General features: G+C 37.2%; 3 protein-coding genes and 1 long non-coding RNA gene across 9 annotated transcripts; 2 read left to right on the top strand and 2 right to left on the bottom strand.

The window, feature by feature from the left end:
* Positions 1–1,103: 1,103 nt before the first annotated feature.
* Positions 1,104–9,151, bottom strand: krit1 (KRIT1 ankyrin repeat containing). Its single transcript, XM_059349591.1, has 17 exons — positions 8,983–9,151; positions 7,690–7,859; positions 6,934–7,090; positions 6,674–6,766; positions 6,227–6,356; positions 5,899–6,142; positions 5,324–5,439; positions 5,005–5,148; positions 4,744–4,900; positions 4,265–4,372; positions 3,735–3,891; positions 3,276–3,427; positions 3,003–3,169; positions 2,819–2,906; positions 2,505–2,711; positions 1,529–1,645; positions 1,104–1,441 (listed from the first exon to the last, which is right to left on the bottom strand). Exons 2-17 carry the CDS (start codon positions 7,789–7,791, stop codon positions 1,352–1,354), a joined length of 2,229 nt encoding a protein of 742 aa, XP_059205574.1. The 5' UTR covers positions 7,792–7,859; positions 8,983–9,151; the 3' UTR covers positions 1,104–1,351.
* On the top strand, positions 2,522–12,083 carry LOC131984683 (uncharacterized). Its single transcript, XR_009395582.1, has 5 exons — positions 2,522–2,669; positions 3,039–3,217; positions 3,294–3,425; positions 11,438–11,628; positions 11,903–12,083. It is a non-coding gene; the product is annotated as an uncharacterized LOC131984683 (long non-coding RNA).
* rpz2 (rapunzel 2) lies at positions 10,961–14,218 on the bottom strand. Its single transcript, XM_059349599.1, has 2 exons — positions 14,144–14,218; positions 10,961–12,208 (listed from the first exon to the last, which is right to left on the bottom strand). The coding sequence occupies exon 2, from the start codon at positions 12,160–12,162 to the stop codon at positions 11,476–11,478; it is 687 nt and encodes a 228-aa protein (XP_059205582.1). The 5' UTR covers positions 12,163–12,208; positions 14,144–14,218; the 3' UTR covers positions 10,961–11,475.
* A 42-nt stretch (positions 14,219–14,260) lies between these two features.
* si:dkey-266f7.9 (uncharacterized protein LOC100006223 homolog) lies at positions 14,261–23,532 on the top strand. Of its 6 annotated transcripts, none has more exons than XM_059349596.1 (6): positions 14,263–14,362; positions 16,190–16,284; positions 16,674–19,870; positions 20,765–20,848; positions 21,568–22,138; positions 22,897–23,532. In XM_059349596.1, exons 4-6 carry the CDS (start codon positions 20,778–20,780, stop codon positions 23,272–23,274), a joined length of 1,020 nt encoding a protein of 339 aa, XP_059205579.1. In that variant the 5' UTR covers positions 14,263–14,362; positions 16,190–16,284; positions 16,674–19,870; positions 20,765–20,777; the 3' UTR covers positions 23,275–23,532. The 6 variants fall into 6 exon arrangements, with proteins under 6 accessions (XP_059205576.1, XP_059205579.1, XP_059205575.1 ...); XM_059349592.1 differs by having other exon boundaries at positions 16,190–16,300; XM_059349598.1 differs by lacking the exon at positions 14,263–14,362 and having other exon boundaries at positions 14,379–16,300; positions 16,674–16,818; positions 19,830–19,870.
* Positions 23,533–23,730: the final 198 nt, after the last annotated feature.

The following is a 23,730-nucleotide window of genomic DNA, read 5'->3' as shown; positions in this document are numbered from 1 at the left end:
AGTTGAAATAAAATAAAAATAAATACAAAATAAATAAACAAAATAAAATACAGATGAAACAGTCGAAATGTTGTTTTCAATAACGGGGATTCGAATTAGTTTTATCTGTTCATTTCAGTGGGAACATTTTTCAAGATATATCATTTTTGTGCCTTTGTTTTTGTTCATTCATTCATGAAGACAATACATTTAGGGGTAGTTAGCTTCATATTGATATTACCAGTTTACACAGTGGCAAATTAGATTAACAAAATCAACATTTTTATCCCAACAAAAGCCTAAGTTAAGTTTGACATTTTTAGGTATTGAAATTACCAAGAAATTGATAACTTCATTCATTCATTCATTCATTACCATTAACCGCTTATCCGCATTCGGGTCGCATGTGTGTTAATTTTTTGACATGGGTTATTCATTTTCCTTTAATATTATTTTGTTAAATGCCATATGAGCCACACAATATAAGTATCATTATACAAAATACTGTATTTTGTATTGCACATTTTCCCCCACTGCATTGCTACACGGTTAATGCCGTGTTTCTTTAGTATTTTGCTTATTACACAAATATTAGATATTTTTGTTTCACCCCCAACAACCACTTAATTTGTTTGGTACCTTAAATTATTTTGCACATTCAGATTATTATTAGTAAATATTATCAACTAATAAATTATGATGCGTTTTTATAGATTAAGCAATCAATGTATAAAGTAGGTTAAATGAGCTCCATCTCTGCAAGCTACAACATTTAAGTGATATAGGAGTAACACATTAATCCATCAATAATTATAATCCAATAATATATCACAATGAAACAGGTTTTTCTGCATAACGTGTACTTTTACTATTCATACTCTCAGTACATTTTGATGCCAAGACTTTTGCCAAGGTAACAAATCTAAATACTTCTCCCACCTCTGGTTGCATCACCTAAAAAATGTCTACTGTCCTGAAGTGTTCCAGTCTAAAGTCATTAGTCAAGTAGATGATTTACGGTGATTTTTTTAATGTGTCAACAATCCATCACTAATAATTATTTCTCTTCCCGCAGTTTATGTGGTGGTTCAAAGTTTTCAATATAAACTCCCAATACACTATCATTCATACATCAATCAGTTTATTAAAACAAAACATTAAATAAACATATTTACATCCACTCAAAATATACGACTCGTCAAAAATACACAATGTAAAGGCATGAAAGGTATCGGTAAGCATAATATACAAAATGAGGCGTTTGTGGGGAGGTCGACTTTGCTCTTCATCCAGAGTTATTGCAGTGAAATGAGAGTCAGTAAGAAGAGCCTCGACTGGGATCTATGGCAGCTGTGGTTTCTTTAACAGTTTTTCAACCGTAGGCATATTTGTCCGTTACGCTTTTATCATTCGGTGTCATCTGTCCACTCAGCTTCATCAACAGCTTCACAATAAGGCCAGCCTAGAAGAAAATAATGGACATGTTAGAGAAATAGTGTATATTTTCTAATAATCTTTGGATCATTTGGAAATGTCTTGGAGCCGTTACCTGTTTTGTGTGCACAATGAAGTTCATTTTGTTGTCACCACTGTGTATCTGGAAGTACTGGTCAGCGTGTCCGAGCTGCCACATGAAGGTGCTGTACTCTAAACTGATGAGAAGGACCTGGGAGTGCAGAGAGTTAACAGATTGTCATACTGAGCATGCACAAAAGAGAAACATCACAACAAATGGTCAATTGAAAGCCAGAAGAAATACCCAGAAATATTATTCTCAAAAATAAATAAATCGTTTAAAAATAAACTAAGACACGTTCTTTGGTTAAAATTGTTAATATTGTTGATAGTTTTATTAAAGTTAGAGCTGCACCCTCTTATTTGATTAGTTGACTAATCACCCATCATCTAAGATTTCTTTATTCGAGATGATTTCTTTATTCTTTTTTAATACGAATTGATTTATTGCTAAGAGACTTAGCGGCACATCTCTGGTAAACACAAGATTTAAAGTGGTGCTTTTGCATGATTCTTAGTTCTAAATCTGAGTTTTAGTCGGCTACAAATTTCTTTAGTCGAGGACAGCCCTGACACAGATATTCCACCCCAAAAGAAAATTTCATCATCAGTATTTCACCCTTATCTAAGTTAACACTTCACATAAGCTTTTGCAAAATCTAGTTCAAATAAAAGCACAAAATCCTTTTTGAAACACACACAATTAATTACCCCTCCAACACAAGCAGCTTGTGCTTTAAGTCTGGCACTTAACTTGTACTTTTTCCTTCAACACTCTTACAACACTGTCTACATACAAACTTCAGTGACATTTGGATATACTGTAGGAGGGTGAGTAGATACTGAATTTTCACTTGGGGGTAAATTATCCTTTTATGTGTATGGAAATGTACTCTTACTCAAGTTTTATACATTTTAGACTTAACTCATAAATCTTTACGTTTGCAGACGACATGAGAAAAGTTGGTGAATAGCTGAAGTTTAAAACATGGAATAAAAGATGGTGATACCTTGGTCTCCATATTCATGAGGTGCAGCCCCTTCGTGTTGACCCCGACATAGACGCGGATGACTTTGTGGTTGCTGGCGCTGGCCTTGGTGTAGACCTGGCCCGTGAAGAAGGCCGCTCCGTAGGTCGGGATGTCCCAGCAGTTCTGCAGGAAGAGCCGCTGCAGGTGGTGCATCTCTTTACTCACACCCTCACTGGTGCTCAGGGCCTGTCGGAGAGAGAGAGAGAGAGAGAGAACAGCCTGTCGGTGAAGCCAGCAGTGGGATTTCGTTTAAAGACAGACAGGAATTTGTGCAACTAAAACTATCAACCTACTTTGTACTCATGCAGAATCCTGTTAGTCCAGTGGTACGCTTTGCTTTTCACTTTGGATATTGGTACAATTGATTTCAGGTTTTCCTCACTGAAAACAAAACACAAAAAAAAGGTTAATGTTAACATAGGGGGGCTCAATGAAATATGTATTTAAGCTTAAATATGACTTAAAACTGTGTTTTACTTGAGGAATCCTTGTTTATGCTTCTTGCTCTCATAGCTGCCGTAGATGATCTGCAGGAGGAGGCTGGCCAGTGTGATAAGCTTGCTGTCTGGAGCAGGAAAGAAGCCCTTCAGGAGGCAGTGACGAGCCTCGTCGAACAGAATGAGGATGGCCAGAGGATCCTCCACCTGGGACAAGACAGTGAGGACCAGAGTGAGGACCAACACCTGACAAGAGTCAGTCACTTATCGCACAGGTTATAAACAAGCAGCTTCTTGTACAATACAAAGTGACCTTTTTCTCAACTTCCAGAGGCAGACGGACGTCCCTGCGAAGGAAGAGCTGAGGCGTTTCCCTTTGTGGGTCCAGCACCGTCAGGTCCGTCACAATCTCTGTCCAGATCCGCAGGTGCTGCAGGGGTTTGTGGTACGGCTTCAGCTGCAGGTCTGACACACAAAATACACACCAATGTTACAGCAGTCCTCTTTTTTAAATGATAACAAACTAAAAAAGTGTACATGATGTTGAGAAAGTCGGAGGTTAAAGGATACAAAGATTTTGTCTCCATATACGACTTTATCTTTTGGTATTGTCGTCAGTGAATTGAAATGGCAACATACAATGTTTGATTAAGCTTTTCTGATATAAAGAAACTTTGATAAAATGTTTCTCCTCATGGTGATTGGTCACAGTTTTAAAGCCAAGGAATTAATTGGGGCGATTTCAGCTAACGTTTCTGATGAGTGAACTCACGGAGGTTCTCGGAGCAGATCCAGATGGTAAAATACTGCTGAGTGTCCTGTGATAGACGCATGCCTTCCATTATCTGCTGCACCGTCGTGTTGTTGCCATGCTTCAGCTCCACGGAGCGATACGAGCCGTCCATGCGGTAGATACGCACCTTCTCATACTGTGGAACACACATACAGCATAACCAACAGCTTAGTCCTTTCATAAAAAATAAAAGAACCATTCATAAAATATCCAGGATACCTTCAGACTATGCTTGAGGAGACAGCACCATCTAGTGAGCTGCAAACTTAACTACAGAAATACATATAAAGAAACTAATTTCTTCATATGCCTCTCCAGCACTTATTTTTATAGTCTCCTCGCCTTACATAGACCAATTTAATATGTACAGGCACAGGAAGTTAAGGCATTACAGTTCCTTCACAAACACTGTGTCCAGTCCGTGAAATAGTCCAGTAATCATCAGCACTGAGTACAGGCGCTTTTGTTGTCATGTTTGAAATAGAAATAGCGCGTGATGTGTGACTCACAGGTTTGCTGCTGGCTTGCTGCAGGAGCTTCATCGTCTCCTCCCATTCATTCTGTTTGTTCTCCTCACACACCTGCAGAGGTGATCTCTTCTGCTGGTCTTCTATGTGCTGTTTTGGAAAAGTCAATATTGTTATTTACGGGTTATCATCATTGTATTGTGAGAAGTCATCATGTTTTTTTCTAAATTAGCAAGAAATAGCAATTACAACATGTATTAGTTTTACAATATTATCAATCAGTTTTACAATATATCAGGAGTAATGTAATCAAATATTCATGTCATTCAGAATTGGCAGAATGCTTACTGTTTGTCATATTTGTTTTTATAAAGTCATGTGCATGTAGCTGCAGTTGTGCCATCAACATAATTATTAGAATTATAATTTCTGTGAAAAAAATTGTTAATTGCAGCTTTAAGGGGGAAAAAGTAAGAGGAAGACAGTCGAATGTTAAGACAATGCCAACGTCAGTTTTTTACCCGGTCGATCTCGGGGTGCTGCAGCAACAGTTGCACTATCTCTGCGTGGCCTCCTCTGGCTGCAAAGTGCAGAGGGGAGCTGAGCTGGCCGTTCAGCAAGTTTGGATTACAGTTACCTTTTTCCAGTAACAGCTTGGTCGCTTCGACTTTACCATGCCTGGAAGGAAGCAAACAGAACTTTACCACAACTGATCGTTAACAACACAAACCAAAATCCATGAAAGTATAACTTTTTGGATACTAGATGAGCATCAGACTCACCAGCAGGCGTAGTGAATTGGAGCCCAGTGGTCGCTGTCCAGCTGCTTGACGGAGAAACCGCTGTCCAGAAGCTTAGACAGCAGCTCTGTGTCTCCTTCACAGGCACTGCGGTGGAGGGGGAAGTCGTCCACCCACTGGCGCTCCCTGCAGAGAGTATCGTTAATTTAATTTTTAAGGCGTTTCTGTTTTTTAGACTGCAAGATTTAAGGCGGAAAGAAAAAGAAGGTGTCATAACCACGAAGAAATTAGTCTTGAAACAGAGGAGAGGTTGATGGGAAATTACAGTCAAAAAAAATGTGGTTTATGTCAGAACACTCACTTGTCTTCTACGGCACAGTTCGGGCCGTGTTGCCACTTCTCCCTCTTGGGGATCTGGATCTTGGAGTAGTCAGGTGCTCCGAGCCCAAAGTACGGGTTGATGATTACTTTGTCCACCTGCAATCAAAAAGCAAGACAGAGGGAGGATGATTTACGCCTCAGAGTAAAGACAATCAAATTCTCAATCAAGTTTACATTACTAACAAAGGGCACTTTTTATAGGGTTATGCATTAACATTGTCTAAACAGTATTGTGTATATTATGACAGCCATTAAAAATCATTCATTTTTATCACATAGCTAGTGATTACATTTTTGTGTTTTTTAAAGAAATATTTGACAGGGAAGACATGACATTTTAGTGCAAATTATGCAAATGTAATTTATTAATACTATAATACTGTAATTTAAATGTTTACATTGAAAACATAATTTTAGGGGTACAAACATCAACACCATGCACATCCCTACTTTTTAATTTTTTTATTCTATCTTATTAGACAACCAAGTTTTTAAACATCAAATATGTCAATTTTCCCATTCATTTTCTATAAAGTATCTAAATATTTGACTCACCCGGTTGGTGTACTGCAGATCAGAGCCGTAAAGCGGGTTGAGGATGCACATGTCTGCCTTCTCCAAGGACATCATCTTGCTCTTGATCTCCAGAGCGGTGTAGCCCATGTGCAGACCGTCGTCGCTCAGTTTGCCCTCGCTGCTGTAGGCCGGGTTGCTGACGTTGGTTTTCACCCGCTCAACGGGTGCTGGTCTGAACAGAGCTGGGATGGCATGAGGCACGGTGTGCTGCTCTGCTAACCATCTGTGGAGGCCAAAGAGGCAAAGTTAAAGCTTGATTTCCCCAAAGCCTCGTCTGAGAAGACTGTGTTTTTCAATATTCCCTCACTTGTCTAAAGCCAGAAGCATCTTGGAGGTGATGGAGCAGAAGTGAACGCTGGTTTCGCTGCACACCCGCATGATGTCCTGGAAGCAGTAGAAGCTCGGGCTCCCGGCGCTGTAGACTGGCTTACTGTTGTCTGTTTAGAGAGATTTATTAATACACAGTGTGTAAAAATAGGTTATCAAAAAAATCAATACTTCGATTTAGGAAGACTCGAGCTGGAATGATCAGTCAACTAATCAGTCAGACGATAGAAAGAATAATAATCATTTATTGTTAAAGTAATTTTTTATGCAAAAATAGCAAAAAATGCTGTTTTACCTTGGGCATTTTCAATTATTTTCTGACTTCATAGACCAATTGATTAATCGTGAAAATAATCTTCATATTAATCAATAATGTAAATGATCGTTTGTTGCAGCCGTGAATTAGACAGATCCTTTTTTTGCTCACCTTTAACACTGACTGGCACAACAAAAAGTGATGCCTCTTTTCCTTCATTGTTTCCATCGAGGGGGAATTTCTTCATATGCACCACACGCTTCCCTGAAACCCAGAATTATGTATAGGTCTGTGGTTACAGATCTTAGAGGTCAACTCAAAGATTTGCAGTCCGTGACAAGGGGTCATAAGAAGACTAATCCTCAACTCAGAGTCAAAAGCAAAAAAGACTATGAGCAACTTGTTTAGATGTCAGTCATCAGCACGCTTACCTATGAAGCCTGGGTTATTGGAAATGGGTCTGATTGTTTCGTCAACATAATCCAATATGGATTTGGATCTGTCTCCTGCTGCTTGGATCTTTGTTGCCAGGAGGACTTTCTTTCTTTTCTTCTCCTTCCCTTCCAAAGGCACTTCAATCAGCAGGATCTGTGCAGAAACCAGAGGAAACAGGGAAATGAAATTAATAATACTGGACTGGGAAGGTGGTTAAATGACTGGTTGAACACCTATTTACACATCTTGGTATTATCTTTTTCACTGTATACGTTTAGAAAAACTATTTATATTTATTTGTATAATAATATTATATAATATAATATTTATTAACTATAAATGTTTTTCTTTTTTATATAAGAAATTGTTCATATAAAAGAGATTAAAAAATCACACCATACCCTAGCTCATTTAGAGTACACATATACTTAACAACAAACTGTAAGTCTGTAAGCATAATACAATTAAAAGGTTGCCTATTGTGAAAAAAACTCATCAGTATATCCTGGAACAACTACTTAGTGGAAATTGGTATTTGTTAGTTGATAGAGCTTGATTTACAATGATGGAAATTCAAGAAATTATTCTTATTATCCTTATTGGCTGTACAATAACTATATAGGGAGATTTTAAACTAACATTAACTAGATTAAGCTTCTGTAAATCCCTAAAGTTTTGTTTTTAGATTTTATGTGACATTTCTTTGGCTAAGATGTTGAGGCCAGCAGGCATTCTGCTGTCAGCATATTTACCTCGTAGGCTTTGGCTCTGTACTCCTTCGAGCTCAGGCTGACTTGACTCTTTGGGCGAATGACAGCAACAAACACATCCTCGAGGCTGTCCTCGTTTCCCATACTGCCGTCTCTTTCTCAGTCCCGACAAAGCGTTTTACAAGAGGGCCAAATGCTGTGGAGAGGCATCCCTGAAACAGAAAATATTTGAAGGGGTAAATGCTATCACAACTGTAACTTTATGCTTATAAGATGTATCATCTAGCTTGAGGTTAAAGCTGGTTAATCCTTACATAATTCAAAATAATCTTCTAAATTAACAAAATACCAGAGGTGTAATGGTGCGTTGGGAATGTCTTTTGTTGTTTATATGCAATTTTTAGCTTGATTATAATTAGATTAATGCATTTGTGATTTTAATATAAGATTAATCTGCAACTATTTTGATGATTGATCTTACATTCAAACCAAATATCCATTAAAAAAAGTAAAACATTTCCTTATATTAGCATCTAAAATGTAAGCATTTGCTGATTTTCTCTTTCTTGACATTATTAACCGAAATAAATGATGATTCATTGAGAACACAATCAATGGATTAATCAATAATGAAAATAGTTGTAAACCCTAATCTAAACTAGGCAAAAAGGAACAAAAAATAATTTCCCTTAGAGGGATCAATTAACTAGAAAAATGCATCTCTTAACTGTAAAGTAACGTGTGAGGCTGAGGTACACATTGTTATAATAAATGACAGATATAATATTATATTTAAAACTTTTGATGCAGTATCAGATATCACGGTTGGTTGTGATATCATATATATATATATATATATATATATATATATATATATATATATATATATAATATTATATATCTATATCTGATATCATAGAGCCTTATAGCAACTTTAAACATGCCGTATAAACACGTTATAATAATGCATTTCCCAGGTATCTCAAATACAGAACGGGCTTCAGGTACTCATACTCTTCAAAAGACTTAAAAAATAAATAATAAAAATAAAGTGACTAGTGATTAAAACCTTCAGCTCTAAATTCAACTTGTTGAGTTCAAAGCGAGGTCACGCCCCGGAAACCAAACTCTGTTGTCTTCAAACAGTTATTACACAAAGTAGATTATTTAATATATTTTAGACTACACTCCGAGCTGCTGGATCAAACCAGTGTTGATGCAGTTTTTCGTCCACGACAAACACGATCAACTTTTTTGTCCGGAATCAGCAGCTGTAGCCGGGATGCGACACTCACCATCACCGCTTTTTGCTCTCGGTGAGCGAATGAAACTTACCGAAAGCGACGTGACTTTTCCCTTCAGACAGACCAAACGCAGCGACTCTCGGCTGTCGGAGAGTTTCAGCTTGTTAAATTCATAAGGACGGCTCCAGGTGAACTTTAAGAGCTGATATTTGTGTTGAAGTAGTCGCAGGCCCGTAACTTGGGGCAGGGCTGCAGAGACAAACAGAGGAATCGCGTTACGTTTCATGACAGCAGCTCGGGTCGGAAAACAGAGAACTCTGGCGGTGAGGGGGACTCAGTGCGGCAACATTTAATACAAACACAGTCTATGATTTAACTCTATGGAGTCTGGGGCTGTTTTGTGTATTTTTGAATCCTTTTCATCCTGCCTGTATACACCACTTAAAAAGTGTTTAGATGCCATGTTGGTATTTTTTTTTCAACACAACTGTCATCCAACTCTGGTTTTTATTCGAGTGTGACTCTATTTTATTTGTGTCTTGTGTGTTTAGCGTAACAATTTTGGTCTTTTTGTGTCTTTTTTTAGTCATTTTGTGTCTTTTTTTAATCTTTTTTTACTTTCAAAACACTATTGTGCTCAATAAATAATTTTAAATGTTGCAAATGTGAACAAAGGTTGCAAATATAGCATATATACAAGGGTTACATCCAGTTCTATCATTTTATACAAAATATATTTGACTTTGGCACTTTTGGAGATTGCAGAGGGTTAATATCGACGTAAGCCTACTGCACGTTTTAATCTATATATTTATCCTGAACACTATTATTACTGTAATTATATATCATAATATACTAAGCTGTTCTAGGGCTGGGCAGTATGGACCAAAAGTCATATCCTGATATATTTAGGCTGAATATCAATATACGATATATCGGTGCAAATGTTCAGTCAAAGTCAAAGCCTAATATGACAAGTAGGTTTATTGAAACCGTTTATTTAAGTGAATATAATTACTGTATAAGAATAGGAGTACCTTTTTTAAAAATCAAAGCTCCATAAAGTGCACATTTAAATAAAAATAGCCTATGAAATAAAATAGGCTGACCTTTTTCTGAAATAAATATATTCATATCAGAAAAGAATAACGAACATTACAAAATAACTAAATATGACAAACCCTATTGAGCATTTATATATAGCATTTATATATCAAAAAATACATTTTTTTAACTTTAATCGATATATGCGATATGGTCTAATTCCGTATCACATCTAAAAATATATCGATATACTTTTTATATCGATATATCGCCCAGGACTAGGCTATACCATATAATGTTATATACATACTATACCACACTGTACCATAGTTTACCAGATCCTACATTTGATATTATGTTGCTACAATATTGTTGTGCTATATTATATCATTGTATTATTATTATTATTATTATTGGTATTATTACTGCAATTAGAGTGCACCTTACTTTATACCAAGACTTTACTATATTATATTATATTGCGTTAATATTTTATACTGTCTTACCACATCATTTACTATATATTTTGATTTTTTTTGCTTTATTAAAACAGACAAAAGTAGCATATTACTTAATCACATCATATGTACCCCGTTTACATAACACCAGACTTGGTGTTATTATAGTGTCATGTTGCCACATATTGTGTAACTTTGTCTTTAATTGCTCTTCTGTAGTTCATATTTTCACTTCTACTCTTACACGGTAACTAGTGCACTATTAGTTGTACAAAGCCTACCTCTTTAGTTATTATTTTTTTTACTTCTCTATTTATTCATACTTTTCTGTCTGTGCTGCTGCAACACTTGAATTTCCCTTATGGGTTCAATAAGGGCTTATCTTATCTTATCTTATCTTATCTTATCTTATCTTGTGTTTGTGTTTTCTTCATCCCACTTAATACTCTCTCACTGTCAAATATGACAGTAAAGAAAAGAAATAGAATCAAATAGTTTGCCATTAAGAGTCTTATGAGGTTAAGTTTATTGTTTATCTGGTATATTGAAAGAAGCTTCTGTTGCATGCAGGGTTGGTAGGCTTTATTCAGCAGACATATTCAGCTCTTTTTTCTTCAAGATGGGACTTTGTGTATGTTCTATGTGATTGTGCGTTTATATTAATCCAGCTATGGATCCCTATAGACTATCCTATTACAGATTTTACTAACTAGTTCAATATGGCTTTTGTACATGAAAATTGTTGGTCTTGTAGATGTAACAGATTTCACAAATATACAACTTTCTCGACTAATAATATGTACATTTTAATTGAAGAGATTGTATAAAACTCCAGCATTATTATATGGCAACACAAAGCAACTGAAACATATAGTGGTCTCTTTGAAACTAAAAAACAAACATACAATGTCGACTCAATAACTAAAATGCTGCTACAGGAATATCAGCTGCAGCTCAAGTGCTCAAATGAAAACATGGCTTTGGTTTTATTTAGATATATATATATTATAACATATTTTGTCTTTTTTTCATTGGTGAGAGTAGAGATTGTTCCTGGACGGCCTCTCCCTGCTGGTCCATGTTCAGGACGAGCTGACTTTGCACTGACTGAGCACCTCCTGCATCTTCAGCTGGATGTCCTCCACCCTCTTGGCCCACTTCTCCCGCACCTCGTCTTCGTCGTCCTCTGTAACAGCTGTGTAGGCCATGAGGGCGATGAGGCCCATGTGGAACAGGTGGGTGATGTGTGAACAGCGGCGCTCCATGATCTCACGGTTGCCGTCGCAGTTTTCCAGGTACACCTTCAGCAGGGGTTTTCCAAACAGCGAGTTGGTGCCCATCACACCGCGGTAGTACACATCCAGGCTCATGTCACTCTTGTCTCTCTCATAAATCTTCTCAAAGGTCTCCATGTAACGCTGCGTGTTGTCTGGATCTTTCTTCACCTGCGCCACCATGTTGTTGAAGGCGGTGTACTGATGCTTGATGTACTCCTCGTACTTCCCGTAGGTTTCGTTCACCTCGTCGATGCGGATCTTCCTTAGGCATTGGTGGTTCTTTTCAGAGATGCTCTCCAGTTTGGTGTTGAGCGACTGGAAGTCTTTGTCCAGAGCGTGGCCCTCCTCTGTATCCAGGCCCTTGCGAGCCACCCCAACCAGGGAGGAGACGATGCCGAAGATGGGGTCGATGGAGGAGGCAAAAGAGGTCACCTTCTCCACGCAGCACAGCACCTTGACGGTAGTTTTCTTGATTTTCTCTGCATTAGCCATCACTGCTGCTTTTCTTCTGCCACGGTAAGGGTCACACACAGTGAATCTGGAGGCCGGAGATAATAAATAAGCAACATGGGTTTAAAATATATCTTAAATGTATCAACATTTTAGAGAAATCTGATCTGTATTTATATTTTTCATCCAAACAACTACTTCTTTTTTCCCCCCTGTAATTTATATTCACACCTTTTGCGTCTGTTTTTGCTGCTGTGACAAGTGAATTTCCCTGTTGTGGGATCAATCTAATTTTATCTAATCTAATCTAATCTAATCTAAGTATAGCTTTGAAACTGAATCGGGCTCTGTACAGTAGCTTCAGCTTCTAAACCACAATCTAAAAGCTTTACTTAAAGGAATAATAATGATTAAAAAAATATATGAAGAAGAAAGTGCTTTTTTAACAAGTTACTAAGTGCTTTATCAACTTTTTAAACAGATAATAAGCAAACAGTTAATAAAATGTTATGATAAAAGAGAACAAAATCTATTTAAACAACTATGTAATCAATAAAACGCAAGTCTAAAGCAGTAACTTGTAAAAAGTGACTTAAAAGGAGAAAAATGTGTTTGCCTCCTCAACCTCTACCTGGAGGTTGTTCTACAGGGGCCAGAACGGAAAATGCTGTTCACCTTTAGTTTTCAGGTTTGACCAAGGAACGGTCAGTTATGACCTACAAGAGGATCTCAGGTTGCATTTGGGTTGTAGGGGGTCAGGAGATCAGCTATATGGTCTGGAGCTATTCCCCTGATCATTAAAATTTTAAAATCCACTCTAAGATGGGCCGAGACAATGCAGTCACTTTAAAACTTTTGTGATATGTTCTCTCCTGCTGAACCTGGTTTTAATTCTGTATTTCTAATCATCTTACAATGATCACAGAAGGTTTTAAAAGTTGCTTCTTCCTGCATTACACTAAAAATTAAGCTCATGGCTGACCTCATGTTGCTGGCGCTGCAGGCCACATGTCACCAGCTGCTGCACAAACGGCATACTGTCGAAGGTGTCATCTTACAGTGTAATGTTACTGGCAACAGGTCGCAATGGGGGCCTGTGTTGTCTGCAGGGATGTATTGAACCTCAACATGTGAGCAGAGAAGAAAACTAGGGCTCGAGGTCATGAATATTTTCAGGATTGCTTCATCTGTCAATTATTTTTATTAACTTTTTGGTCTATAGAATGCCGGAAAAAAGTAAATGATAATTAGATTAACCAAAGGCCTAAATTGACATTGAAATTGCTAAAACTGAAAGATATTTAGTTTAATATCACAGAAGACTCAACAGACAAGCAAATATTAACACTTGGAATGCTGAAAGTTTTTTTTAGCTTTAGACAAAAATCTGGACTCTAATTAATCCATCATTATAATAGCTGCCTATTCATATTTTGTCAATCGATTACCAACTAATTCTTACAGTTGCAAAAGGAAACTTGTTTTTGTTCTTTCATAATGTCAGCACTTAGCATTCAGCTCAAGTATTGAGCTTTGGAAAAACATTTAATAGCATATTGTTCACAATAAAGCAAGCTTAAAGATGAAATGTCAGAAAACAACTACTAGTTTCTGAAGCCACAAACTGAAATCAATCTGCATCCTTCTCATAGTTTCGACGTTAATCATCCATCTCAATGTTGTCCTGCAAGGAAAATACACAGTGGGTGTGTCTTCATAGTAACACAGAAAAAGAGTGGAAATAAACAAATGGTTACGTGTCGTGGCCTTCCACAGATCCTCTTTAACAATTCAGATTGCCTCCAGAAGCTGTTTTGCACCTTTAACTTGAACTCAGGATGTGTTACTTTGTTTGTTTTCAAGCCAGTTTCTCTCTTCCTGATTCCCAACCACACACACATACATGAATCAGCCATCTTTCACATTCGTTTCATCCGTCCCAGCTGACTCGGCTATCACACAGAGTCTAAACACCCTTCAGATTAGAGATTAGAAAACACTGAGACGACAGATGTTTACTCACCAGAGATGAAACTGTTGGAATCACTCTGTCGACTGAAGCTGTCTGACTTTTCTTTCCACCATTTTCCTCCCTAGTCAAATAAAGACGGCCCCTTCCTGCCAAATAAGGGAGTAAACATGAGGAAGTGACTCATGCATGCTCCATGCTGATTGGATGAGGGGAGTTCCTCCAGATGCACTGCGGCTGCAAGCTCCAACCACAGAGTTGAACAATGACAGGGTATCCTTTCATTGTGTTGTTTTAATCACTGTACCACACGCATTCCAAACCAGTACAGGTGACCAGATATACCAGAAATTATCAAGTGACAGAAGTGAAAGACATTTTCACTCTCTATTACAAGGAAACAGAATCACTTCTTTGTCTGATTCAAGGTTTGAGGTCTTTTTTTTTTTATCATATGCAAATCAATTACAAGGGAGCAGTCATAAGCAATAAAATATATTCTCAGTATCAGGCTACATCCAATAATATTGACAATAATGAAATATATCTATGAAAGATAGGGAAGAAGATCACACCATAAAAACAAAATGGCAATTTGAACATAAAATTAAATTTAAAGTTAAAATAAAATGGAATAAAATATAACATAATAAAGCATAATTCAAGATAAATTGTGATGATAGACTAGAGTGTATATTTATTTACTTTATTCAACTGGTGTCAAGACAAACAGCAACATTTTTCCATATAAGTTGTCAAAAAAGGAAATAGTGTTTTCTAGTGCTTGTATAAAAAGCATCAGTATTTGTTGGCATGTAACACCAAGTAGCCTGAACATATAATCACAATATTCGAAACAAAAAAAAGTAAAAGAATAACCAAAATGATGCAATAATTTTTACTTGTTTATTTGCTATTACCTCTCTTATATATCTAGTTTATACTGCTGTTTACTATTTATTGTTTCTTTCTATCCACTTTGCTGCTGTAACTCTTCAAATTTCCCTGTTGTCTTAATATTAATCTTAAGCAAATGTAAACATGACATGAAATATACCAAAAAATATGTTATATATCTATATATCTGTTACAGCACCATTTGCATGCATTACTGTATTTTTGTGAAAAAAAGAAACAAAGAAGAAACAAAAAAGGAACATTGCTTCCTGGTGCTTGTAATAAAAAAAAAAACATCAGAATTTGTTGCTGTGAAAAAAGAAAGAAACAAGAAACAAATGGCATCTGTTCAGAGGTAGATTAGATAAAACAAGTGCTTCAATGTATGGTAATATAATGTCAAGGGTATTAGATGAAATATACCATATTTATTTACTTCATGGTTAACTGATCCATCAAAAGTCAAACAGTTAATACAATATTATGATAATGCAACAATAGATATTAAAACAAAAGTAAATTTAATAAAAAGCAAGTCTAGTCAACTAGGGACATTTTAGATGTGACTTAAAACAAGAAAATGTGTTTGCTTCCCTGATCTCTTTCTGGAGGTCATCCTACACCTACACCTTCACCTTTAGTTGGAAGGTTTGACCGAGAAACAGCCGGGTATGATATACCCTCAGGCATATTAGATGAAATCATATTTATTCACTTATTTGTAAATTTGGGTGATCCATTAAAAAGCCTGTGATGACCTCAGACCTCAGACAGCAATGTTAATGCCAAGAAAATCCTTTTTAAAGAAAGATAAAGTCCGGCGAAATCATATAAAAAGACACAATAAGCTCCTGGCCACATGGTGTATACATGCATGCAGCATTCATAGCCAGGATTTTAGAAATACTGAGATCATGAGTTCATACTCCCCCAGCACACACACCCAAAAGAAATCCTCTCTGCAATGCCAAGAGTAATTCTTCTGTATAAATATTAAAAACCTCCATTAAAAACCTTTATTACTTTATTGCGTATTGTTATAATTGGTGTCATAGCACAAGGTGAATTCCCCCACATATTTTCTCCTTGGAACAGTTCTCAAGACTAGGCCTCTGTGTCCTCCAACGTAGCTGCGGCCCAGACAGTGTTAGACGAAGAGAATCACGATACCAAAAGGAAATAATTATCTCCCCTTTGTTACAGATCAGCTGGCAAAAGCTATGCAGAGCCTGATAATAAAAGGGATACAGTGGAATACAACAGAAGTATTAAGAGATGGGGTGTTTTTCCGGAGAAGGGTGTGAGTGTGTGTGGGTGTGTATGTTCTATAGTTACAGAAACAAAACACTAACCCATTTTTCAGATTTCTGCCTTTATATAAAGTGTATTGAAATGTTTTCTCCTGTAAGTTGAACCTGCTTGCTTTTGTTTGATTCTGTTTTACTTGTACTGCTGGTAATAACAACTTATTGTATACTTTTTTATAATACTTCATCTGTTGGCATATAAGACAAAGAACACAAATTATCTAAATCACACAGCTACTTTAAGATAGAAATATCAAAACAATATTGATACAGTCGCCAAAAATTCTGCAGTAATGAAAGTGCACAAACAAGTGCAAGCAAGGGTTTTGTGATATACTGATTTGCTGATAAATATATTTTATTTTTCATCACACCTGCAGGACTTTCTTTCTCTGTTTGTCCATGATCTACTGCAACTTCTTCTGGATGTCTTCTGCCCTCTTGATCTACATTTTGCCCTCAGCATCCTCAGTTAGAGCTCTGAAGGCCATGGCTGTGGCAAGACAAGGTGAAGTAATTCATACAGTAAATATCATGCAACTATCATAAACAGAGATCATTTGAAGTGCTTTACTTAATGTTTAAAGCATTTTGTGCCTGTATGAGTATTAAATCCAGCCAGGTTTTGAGGATATGACCGAATTTCCCTTCGGGGATGAATAAAGTAATCTATCTATCTATCTATCTATCTATCTATCTATCTATCTATCTATCTATCTATCTATCTATCTATCTATCTATCTATCTATCTATCTATCTATCTATCTATCTATCTATCTATCTATCTATCTATCTATCTATCTATCTATCTATCTATCTATCTATCTATCTATCTATCTATCTATCTATCTATCTATATGTTACTTTGTCGCCATCTTGTGGTTGTGTAAAGAATTACATTGTGGCACATAGCAACCCGATAGCAACACGTCTGCCTTCTTCTCAGCTTCCTGCAAAACTAAAATATCATGTTATTACAACTTCGCTAGAGGCTTAAACAACAAACAGCAATCAGATTATTTATTGTCAAATTATTAACAGTATTGTCAATACAGTTACTGACAACATATAATGTATCATAAGCTTTAAAAACTGAAAAGTTTTTTGTTCATGTATATAGATATGAAAATGTGCATTGCTGTGGTAAAATAACAATAAACTTTTTTTATAGAGCGCTTTTCACACAACAGATGTAACTCAAAGAGCTTTTAAATAAAAAATAAAAATGCACCTTAAAAACCTTACGATAGGGGCAAATTGACAGGAAAAACTGTCAATAAAAAGTCAGTAGGCTGGATAGTATAACTAAATGTAAACCATAGTGTGACCATTAAGATCAATAAAAAAGAGAGAATTAGTAAAAAAGAAATATAATAAGAAATACATTAATCTAAAGCCATATTATATAAGTAGGTTTTCAGCTCTTGTTTAAAAATGTTGTTCGTATTCGCATATCTTGTGCATATTATTGTGTGTATTTAAAAACCCAGGTAGTAAAAGATCTGAGTGAAGGATTATAAAGCGACAGAAATCGAATGCGTGAATAATTCCCATCGTTCACCTGGATTCACCTGGCCTGATTATTTGATAAATCCTCCCAAGAATTTCCATTCTGTACGCTCTGGATATATAATCTGTGTTGACAGCTAACCAAATATTATTCAACAGGACAAGGACAAGTCTGTTACGTAATATTTGACTTCCCGCGTGGCGATATGAGACAAAGCAAGAAAACATCTGCAGACTTTTCCATATACTACATTCACACACACACACACACACACACACACACACACCGCTCTCCCTGACTCCTCAGAGCTTGTCCAAAAATATTAATTTCAAGCGTATTTGTCATAATGATGTCACTCATACAGTTTAGGACCTTGAGCAGAAACTGGATCACACTGAGCAGCTTGAGAGTGTCCAGTTTGAAGAAGACATACGGACAGCAGCTGTGTCTCCTTCACACTGAAGTGCAAGTTGATCACTGTGATCCTGTTTCACACCTTTCTCAGTTTATTGTTCTTTGTCCGAAAAGCAGCAGATTCAGAATTCCTCTGATGGACGATCTGAAAAATGTGCTTGAGATGTTCTAAGGATGAAAAGGCCTCCATGCAAACCACTTGATACATTTTTGAGAACATCAGGTTGAAGTCAAACACCTTAAATTTCCCAATAATCAACATCTATAAATATTAATCATACTTTTATGCATAACACTTTGTTGGTGTTATATGTGTTTTTTTGCAATTTTGTTTCTGTTGTTTTGTGTATATATATATATATAATTCATACTTGACAGCTTTTTCTGTGCAAACATATTTGTGTAGTCTTCAAATTCTTACTCTTATCAATATTGGACCTAATTTTGGGCTTCCAATAGCTGATAAGATGCGCTGTGGGAAAACCTTCACCTGTAGTTGATGCAAATAGTCCGTCCCTTAAAGGGATAGTTCAGATTTTTTTTGAAGGGCGGTTATATGACGTTACTTATCCATAGTCAGTTAGTAACCTACAGCAGATTGTGGCTGTCATCACCCCAGCTTGGGGAAGCAGGCAAGACTTCCACATTGGAGAGCTAAGCAGGAGGATGAGGATGGGGCAACAGTATAACACATTTTAGCCACCTAAAAAAAGTAACATCAGTTTAAGTGAATGCCATATTTGGATATTTTCAACAGTTTACCTTGCAGTGAGAAAGCCTTTTCCAACATTGAACTAAATCCCATATATCCATCTATAATCCTTTCAAAGCCACCAGACTCCATTGACAAAAACAGTCATTTTACCACTCACAACACAAGAGTTGCTGGTCTACCGCTGCCTTGTTTGTGTTATTTTGTAACTTTGGTGAGTCCGAAACTAACCCTTTAAAACATAATAGTCACACAATAATACAAACTAACTAACTGATCGAGGTAGTGGTAGACCACAAACTCCCATTTCCTGAGAGGTAAAATGTTTGGGGGTTTTTTTTGTCCAAGGAGTCTGGACAAAAAGTATTTCATACAACCCCACTTCATAACAGTCCAAACTATCCCTTTAATGCTTTCTTAACTTAAATATTCTTACGTACTACTGACCAAATTTGGTTTTATATTTTCAATCTTTCTAGCCTTTTACTCTTGTCTGAATTGCCTTTTTGAAATTAGATTATATACTGTGGCAATGTTACAGCATGCGTCCATGATCCTCATCATGGACTTTAGAGAAAGCTTTAACACTGGCCTGAAGCCCAACACTACATTCATAGGATTTTTTGAACGATTTCCTTGATTTTCCTTTCCTTTTTAGATTTTGAATGTGTTTTTGCACTACAATAAATGAGGGACGTAATCAGGTGAATACCCCTCACACACAAACACACCCCTCTACTCCCACCCCTGTTCAGCTGCTCCTCTATGGTATTTCCCACAATAACATCGCAGGTCGACACACTGACTCTGTCATTTTGCCTCTGACCCCCTCCTCTCTCTCTCTCCCTCTCTTCTCTCTCTCTCTCTCTCCTTCTTTCTCTTCCCTCTTTCTGTCCCGAGGCAACCGGACTGGACTGAGGACGAACACCTTCTGGTTTCAGGTACGAACCGGAGCGGAGGAGAGCTGCACATCAACACATCAGCAGGTTTGACGCAGCAGCAGTCGGTGGTTTGGTTCAGTTTTAGGATTAGAAAGGTTTAAGCCTGCTATTGAAATGGCCTAGAGGGGTGAGCTGAGGTCGACCCCGGCTTCGACCGGATCGAATTGTTTCCACTGTTACAGTTTTTATATTGGCAGACTTTTAATGAAGGGAATATGTTTTTCTCTTTTAGTAATAGAGATGCTCGCCTGTTAGAGAATTTGAGTTGATGAGATATTAAGTCTAACTATCATCTGTTCTGTTTTATTCTGAACAAATATCAAACAAATTTTGATTTAGCTCTGATAAATGCACACTTCAAGCATTTTGCTTTAACTGAAAATCTAGTAGTAAGGAATTTTCCTTCCTTTTTTAAATTAACATTCCTACTGCTGTTATTTCCTTAAAGTTTAAAAAGAGAATGATATTCTTTTATTTGTATGTTCACTTATGATTTGTGCATTCTGACTCCACTCTCAGTAAAAATATTCAAACTATCAGCCGTGCATTTATGCATCCTCAACTTATTATTCCATATAGTATTATATAGTATTCCATAATATAAGAACATTTAAAAATACTTGAATGATTCATATAGTTCATTTGAACATTATTCAGTGTGAGTGAAGTTAATCATGTTATACATAGATATAAAAGCATTTATATCTTTTTATAACAGTAAATTTGGATTATTGCTTAAAATTATTATTACAATAATTTATTGAGTTTATGAATTGATATATTGTCCTTACACGGTCTGTTTATATTAATATTTTATTTTCCATTTTATTTATTCATGTAACATTTAACTAAAGGTTGACCTTGGTTGTCTTTTTCTTGCCTTCTCCTCATCAGAACTGATTAATCGATGATGAGCGCCATCAGACGAGGTCCAGTGAAAATGCATCAGATGATGATGGAGCTGATGGTGCTCGTGGGGTGAGTAACCTGAAAACACGTCCCATTGATAGCACATTGTTCTAAAACCTGTGAATACTGTATAGTATTTATTCACATTGGTTTTAATACAGTTTAATTCAAATAACTCACATTCCCTTTAAAAAAAATTAAAACATGAAAGGGCTACATTGCCATAGATAGCCTACATTAACACTACCCAATATTCATCACTTTTTTTCATTTTTTATTATTATTATTTATTTTATTTTATTTTTTTACATTATGTATTCAATAATGTTTAAGAAATCCAACAGATGAATAAAACCATGCAACTGCTTGCATGTAAAAGTTTCTTCTTGAAGCATCTAAAAAACTAAATGAAGTAAAATTCATTTTAATCTGCATAATTGACATACTCCGGCCTGCGGCTCTTCTATGTGGAGTTTGCATGTTCTCCATGTGTCAGCGTGGGTTCTCTCCGGGTTCTCCTATATGTCTGCCCTGTGATAGTCTGGCGATCTGTCCAGGGTGTACCCCGCCTCTCGCCCAATGTCAGCTGGGACCAGCCCCAGCCCGCTGCGACCCGAGTGCGGATATGCAGTTAACGAGAATGAAGAATTGACATAACTAATTATTAATTGTGATATTGTCAAAGGGCTTTAAGCTTAAGACTCTGACCTTTAAACCTGTCTCTGAGAACAAAAAAACCTGATCCTTAAAATACAAAGTCCTCTGACAAGTCCTTTGTTATGTTTCAGAGTCGTTGGTTTGAGTTACGGTGCCGTTCAGAGACCGGACTATGACGACACGCCCAACCCAGAGTTCCTCAACCCATCCTGGATGGCCAGCCTCCCAGATGATCAGCCGCTGTCTGAGGTCACCATGCCTGGGACTCACAACGCCATGGCCTTGTTCGGCGGCGTGTACGCTGAGTGCCAGACCTGGAGCCTGTCCTCCCAGCTCCGAGCCGGCGTCCGCTTCCTCGATATCCGTGTCCGTCATGTCAAGGGGAACCTCACCATCCATCATGGGGTGTCCTATCAGCGGGCGCACTTTGGCCACGTGTTGGAGGGCGTCTCCGACTTCCTCCGAGAGTATCCCACTGAGACGGTCCTGATGCGCTTGAAGGAGGAGTTCAGTGAGACGTATGACATCTACGGCGCCGTGGTAGACTACATCCATCGCTACTCTCACTGGGACCTGCTGTGGCACAGCCGGCTCGTGCCGACCATGGGGGAGGCCAGAGGGAAACTCATCGTCCTGCAGGACTTTTCTGGGCCAGACTTGGGGATGCGCTATGGTTCCCTGGACATAGCCGATGACTGGAAGGTATGAAAGCCTATTGTTTTTTATTACATTTTCACAATAAAAGTCAGCAAACACACATCTCCAGCCCACAACAAAAGGAGAAAAAGATGAAGTAGAGAAGGTTGCAGGAATTGGTTTCAGGTCCCTTATAGTAACATGTTGCCACTTCACACTGAACCATCTCGTGTATTGTAAATATGACTTTAAGCACACATAATAAGCATGTAAACACTAAAGAGAGACCTTGAAGCAACAATACTATCTTTAAATAGACTCTATTAAATATAGTATTTGTCAATTACTCCCTCACCCTATGGTTTTTCCTTCTCGGGGCCTTTTTGCTTGATCTGGTTATGGTCTAATGGATATTTTATTGTTATATTCTCATTGGAAAGAGCGGAATCTCAACTGTCTATATGTGTAAGATGCCTGAAGGATATGATTCAACCAAAAATATAAGATAAGATAAGGTATGACTTTATTTATTCTGCAGTGGGGAAATTTATCTGTCACAGCAGCTCAAGATACACACATATATATATTGTGTGTTTTTTACTGAGTACTTTGCGTTTTACAGATATTGCACATTGGAGAAAATATATTTCAGCAGGTTAAATAAGTTGTTGTATGTAGTAGTAATATATGTAAAATAATGTATGATGCACAAGACAACCATATGGTGAAGCGTGTATATGGTTTAAAAGAAATAACTCAAATGAATAACAAAGGAAGCAACCATCATTCTAACAAGTTATTAAACATTTGCTGTTCCCTTTAAGGTTCCCACACTTCTACATGTGGAGGAGAAATGGCAGAGCGTCTACGAGCACCTGGAGATAGCACCTACAGGAAACAAAGCCCAGATTTTCCTCACCTACAGCAGCGGAGCCGGTGTGTTCGCGTACCCCAGAGCCGTCGCTCAGCGCGTCAACACACAACTGTACGACTACCTGAGGGCCAAGACAGACCTGAACCAGCGCCTTGGAATCATATGCATGGACTTCCCTGCTGCTCCTATGATTCAAATGATCATTGACTTCCAACTGAGAGAGGTGGTAAAGACAAGACAGGCCTTTAACACAGTACATAGCAGGGAAAGTTTGATAAATAAAATTGCTTTTTTGAGAAAGAAGATGATCAAACATGTTAATGTCTGAGCCAAAATCAAGCATGAGGGAACAGTAGTCTGGTCAGTGACTGTACAGTCAATGAGGCATCACAAGGACACCAAATACTGCAGTTGTAGCTCCGTTTCAATAGTTTGGTTTAATCCTATCACTTCGCTCTGACGAAACTCTGATGAAACTTCTCATTCTTTCTTTCACCAAAGATGATGGAAACATTATAAATGTCACTTAAAAATAAATCGGCAATGCCAACATGTGATGGAATAAACTGCAGTGGAAAGGCCATAACTGCTCTTTTTTTGTTTCTAACATGTGTTTTATTTTTATTTTGGCAAATAGACATTGTTGTTTTTTTAGTCCTGTTGATGAGAACGATTTAACATTTTTACAGGCTCTACAAAAAAGTTTTAAACGACAGAACTTGCGATGAAACTGCAGTCAGTTTATTTATCACCACACTGATGAGAGCTGATAATGTAATTTTTC

This window comes from Centropristis striata, chromosome 14, assembly GCF_030273125.1.
Source record: "Centropristis striata isolate RG_2023a ecotype Rhode Island chromosome 14, C.striata_1.0, whole genome shotgun sequence".
NCBI classification, from domain to species: Eukaryota; Metazoa; Chordata; class Actinopteri; order Perciformes; family Serranidae; genus Centropristis; species Centropristis striata.
Note: the sequence above shows the minus strand (reverse complement) of the source record. Positions and strands in the feature narration are given on the sequence as shown.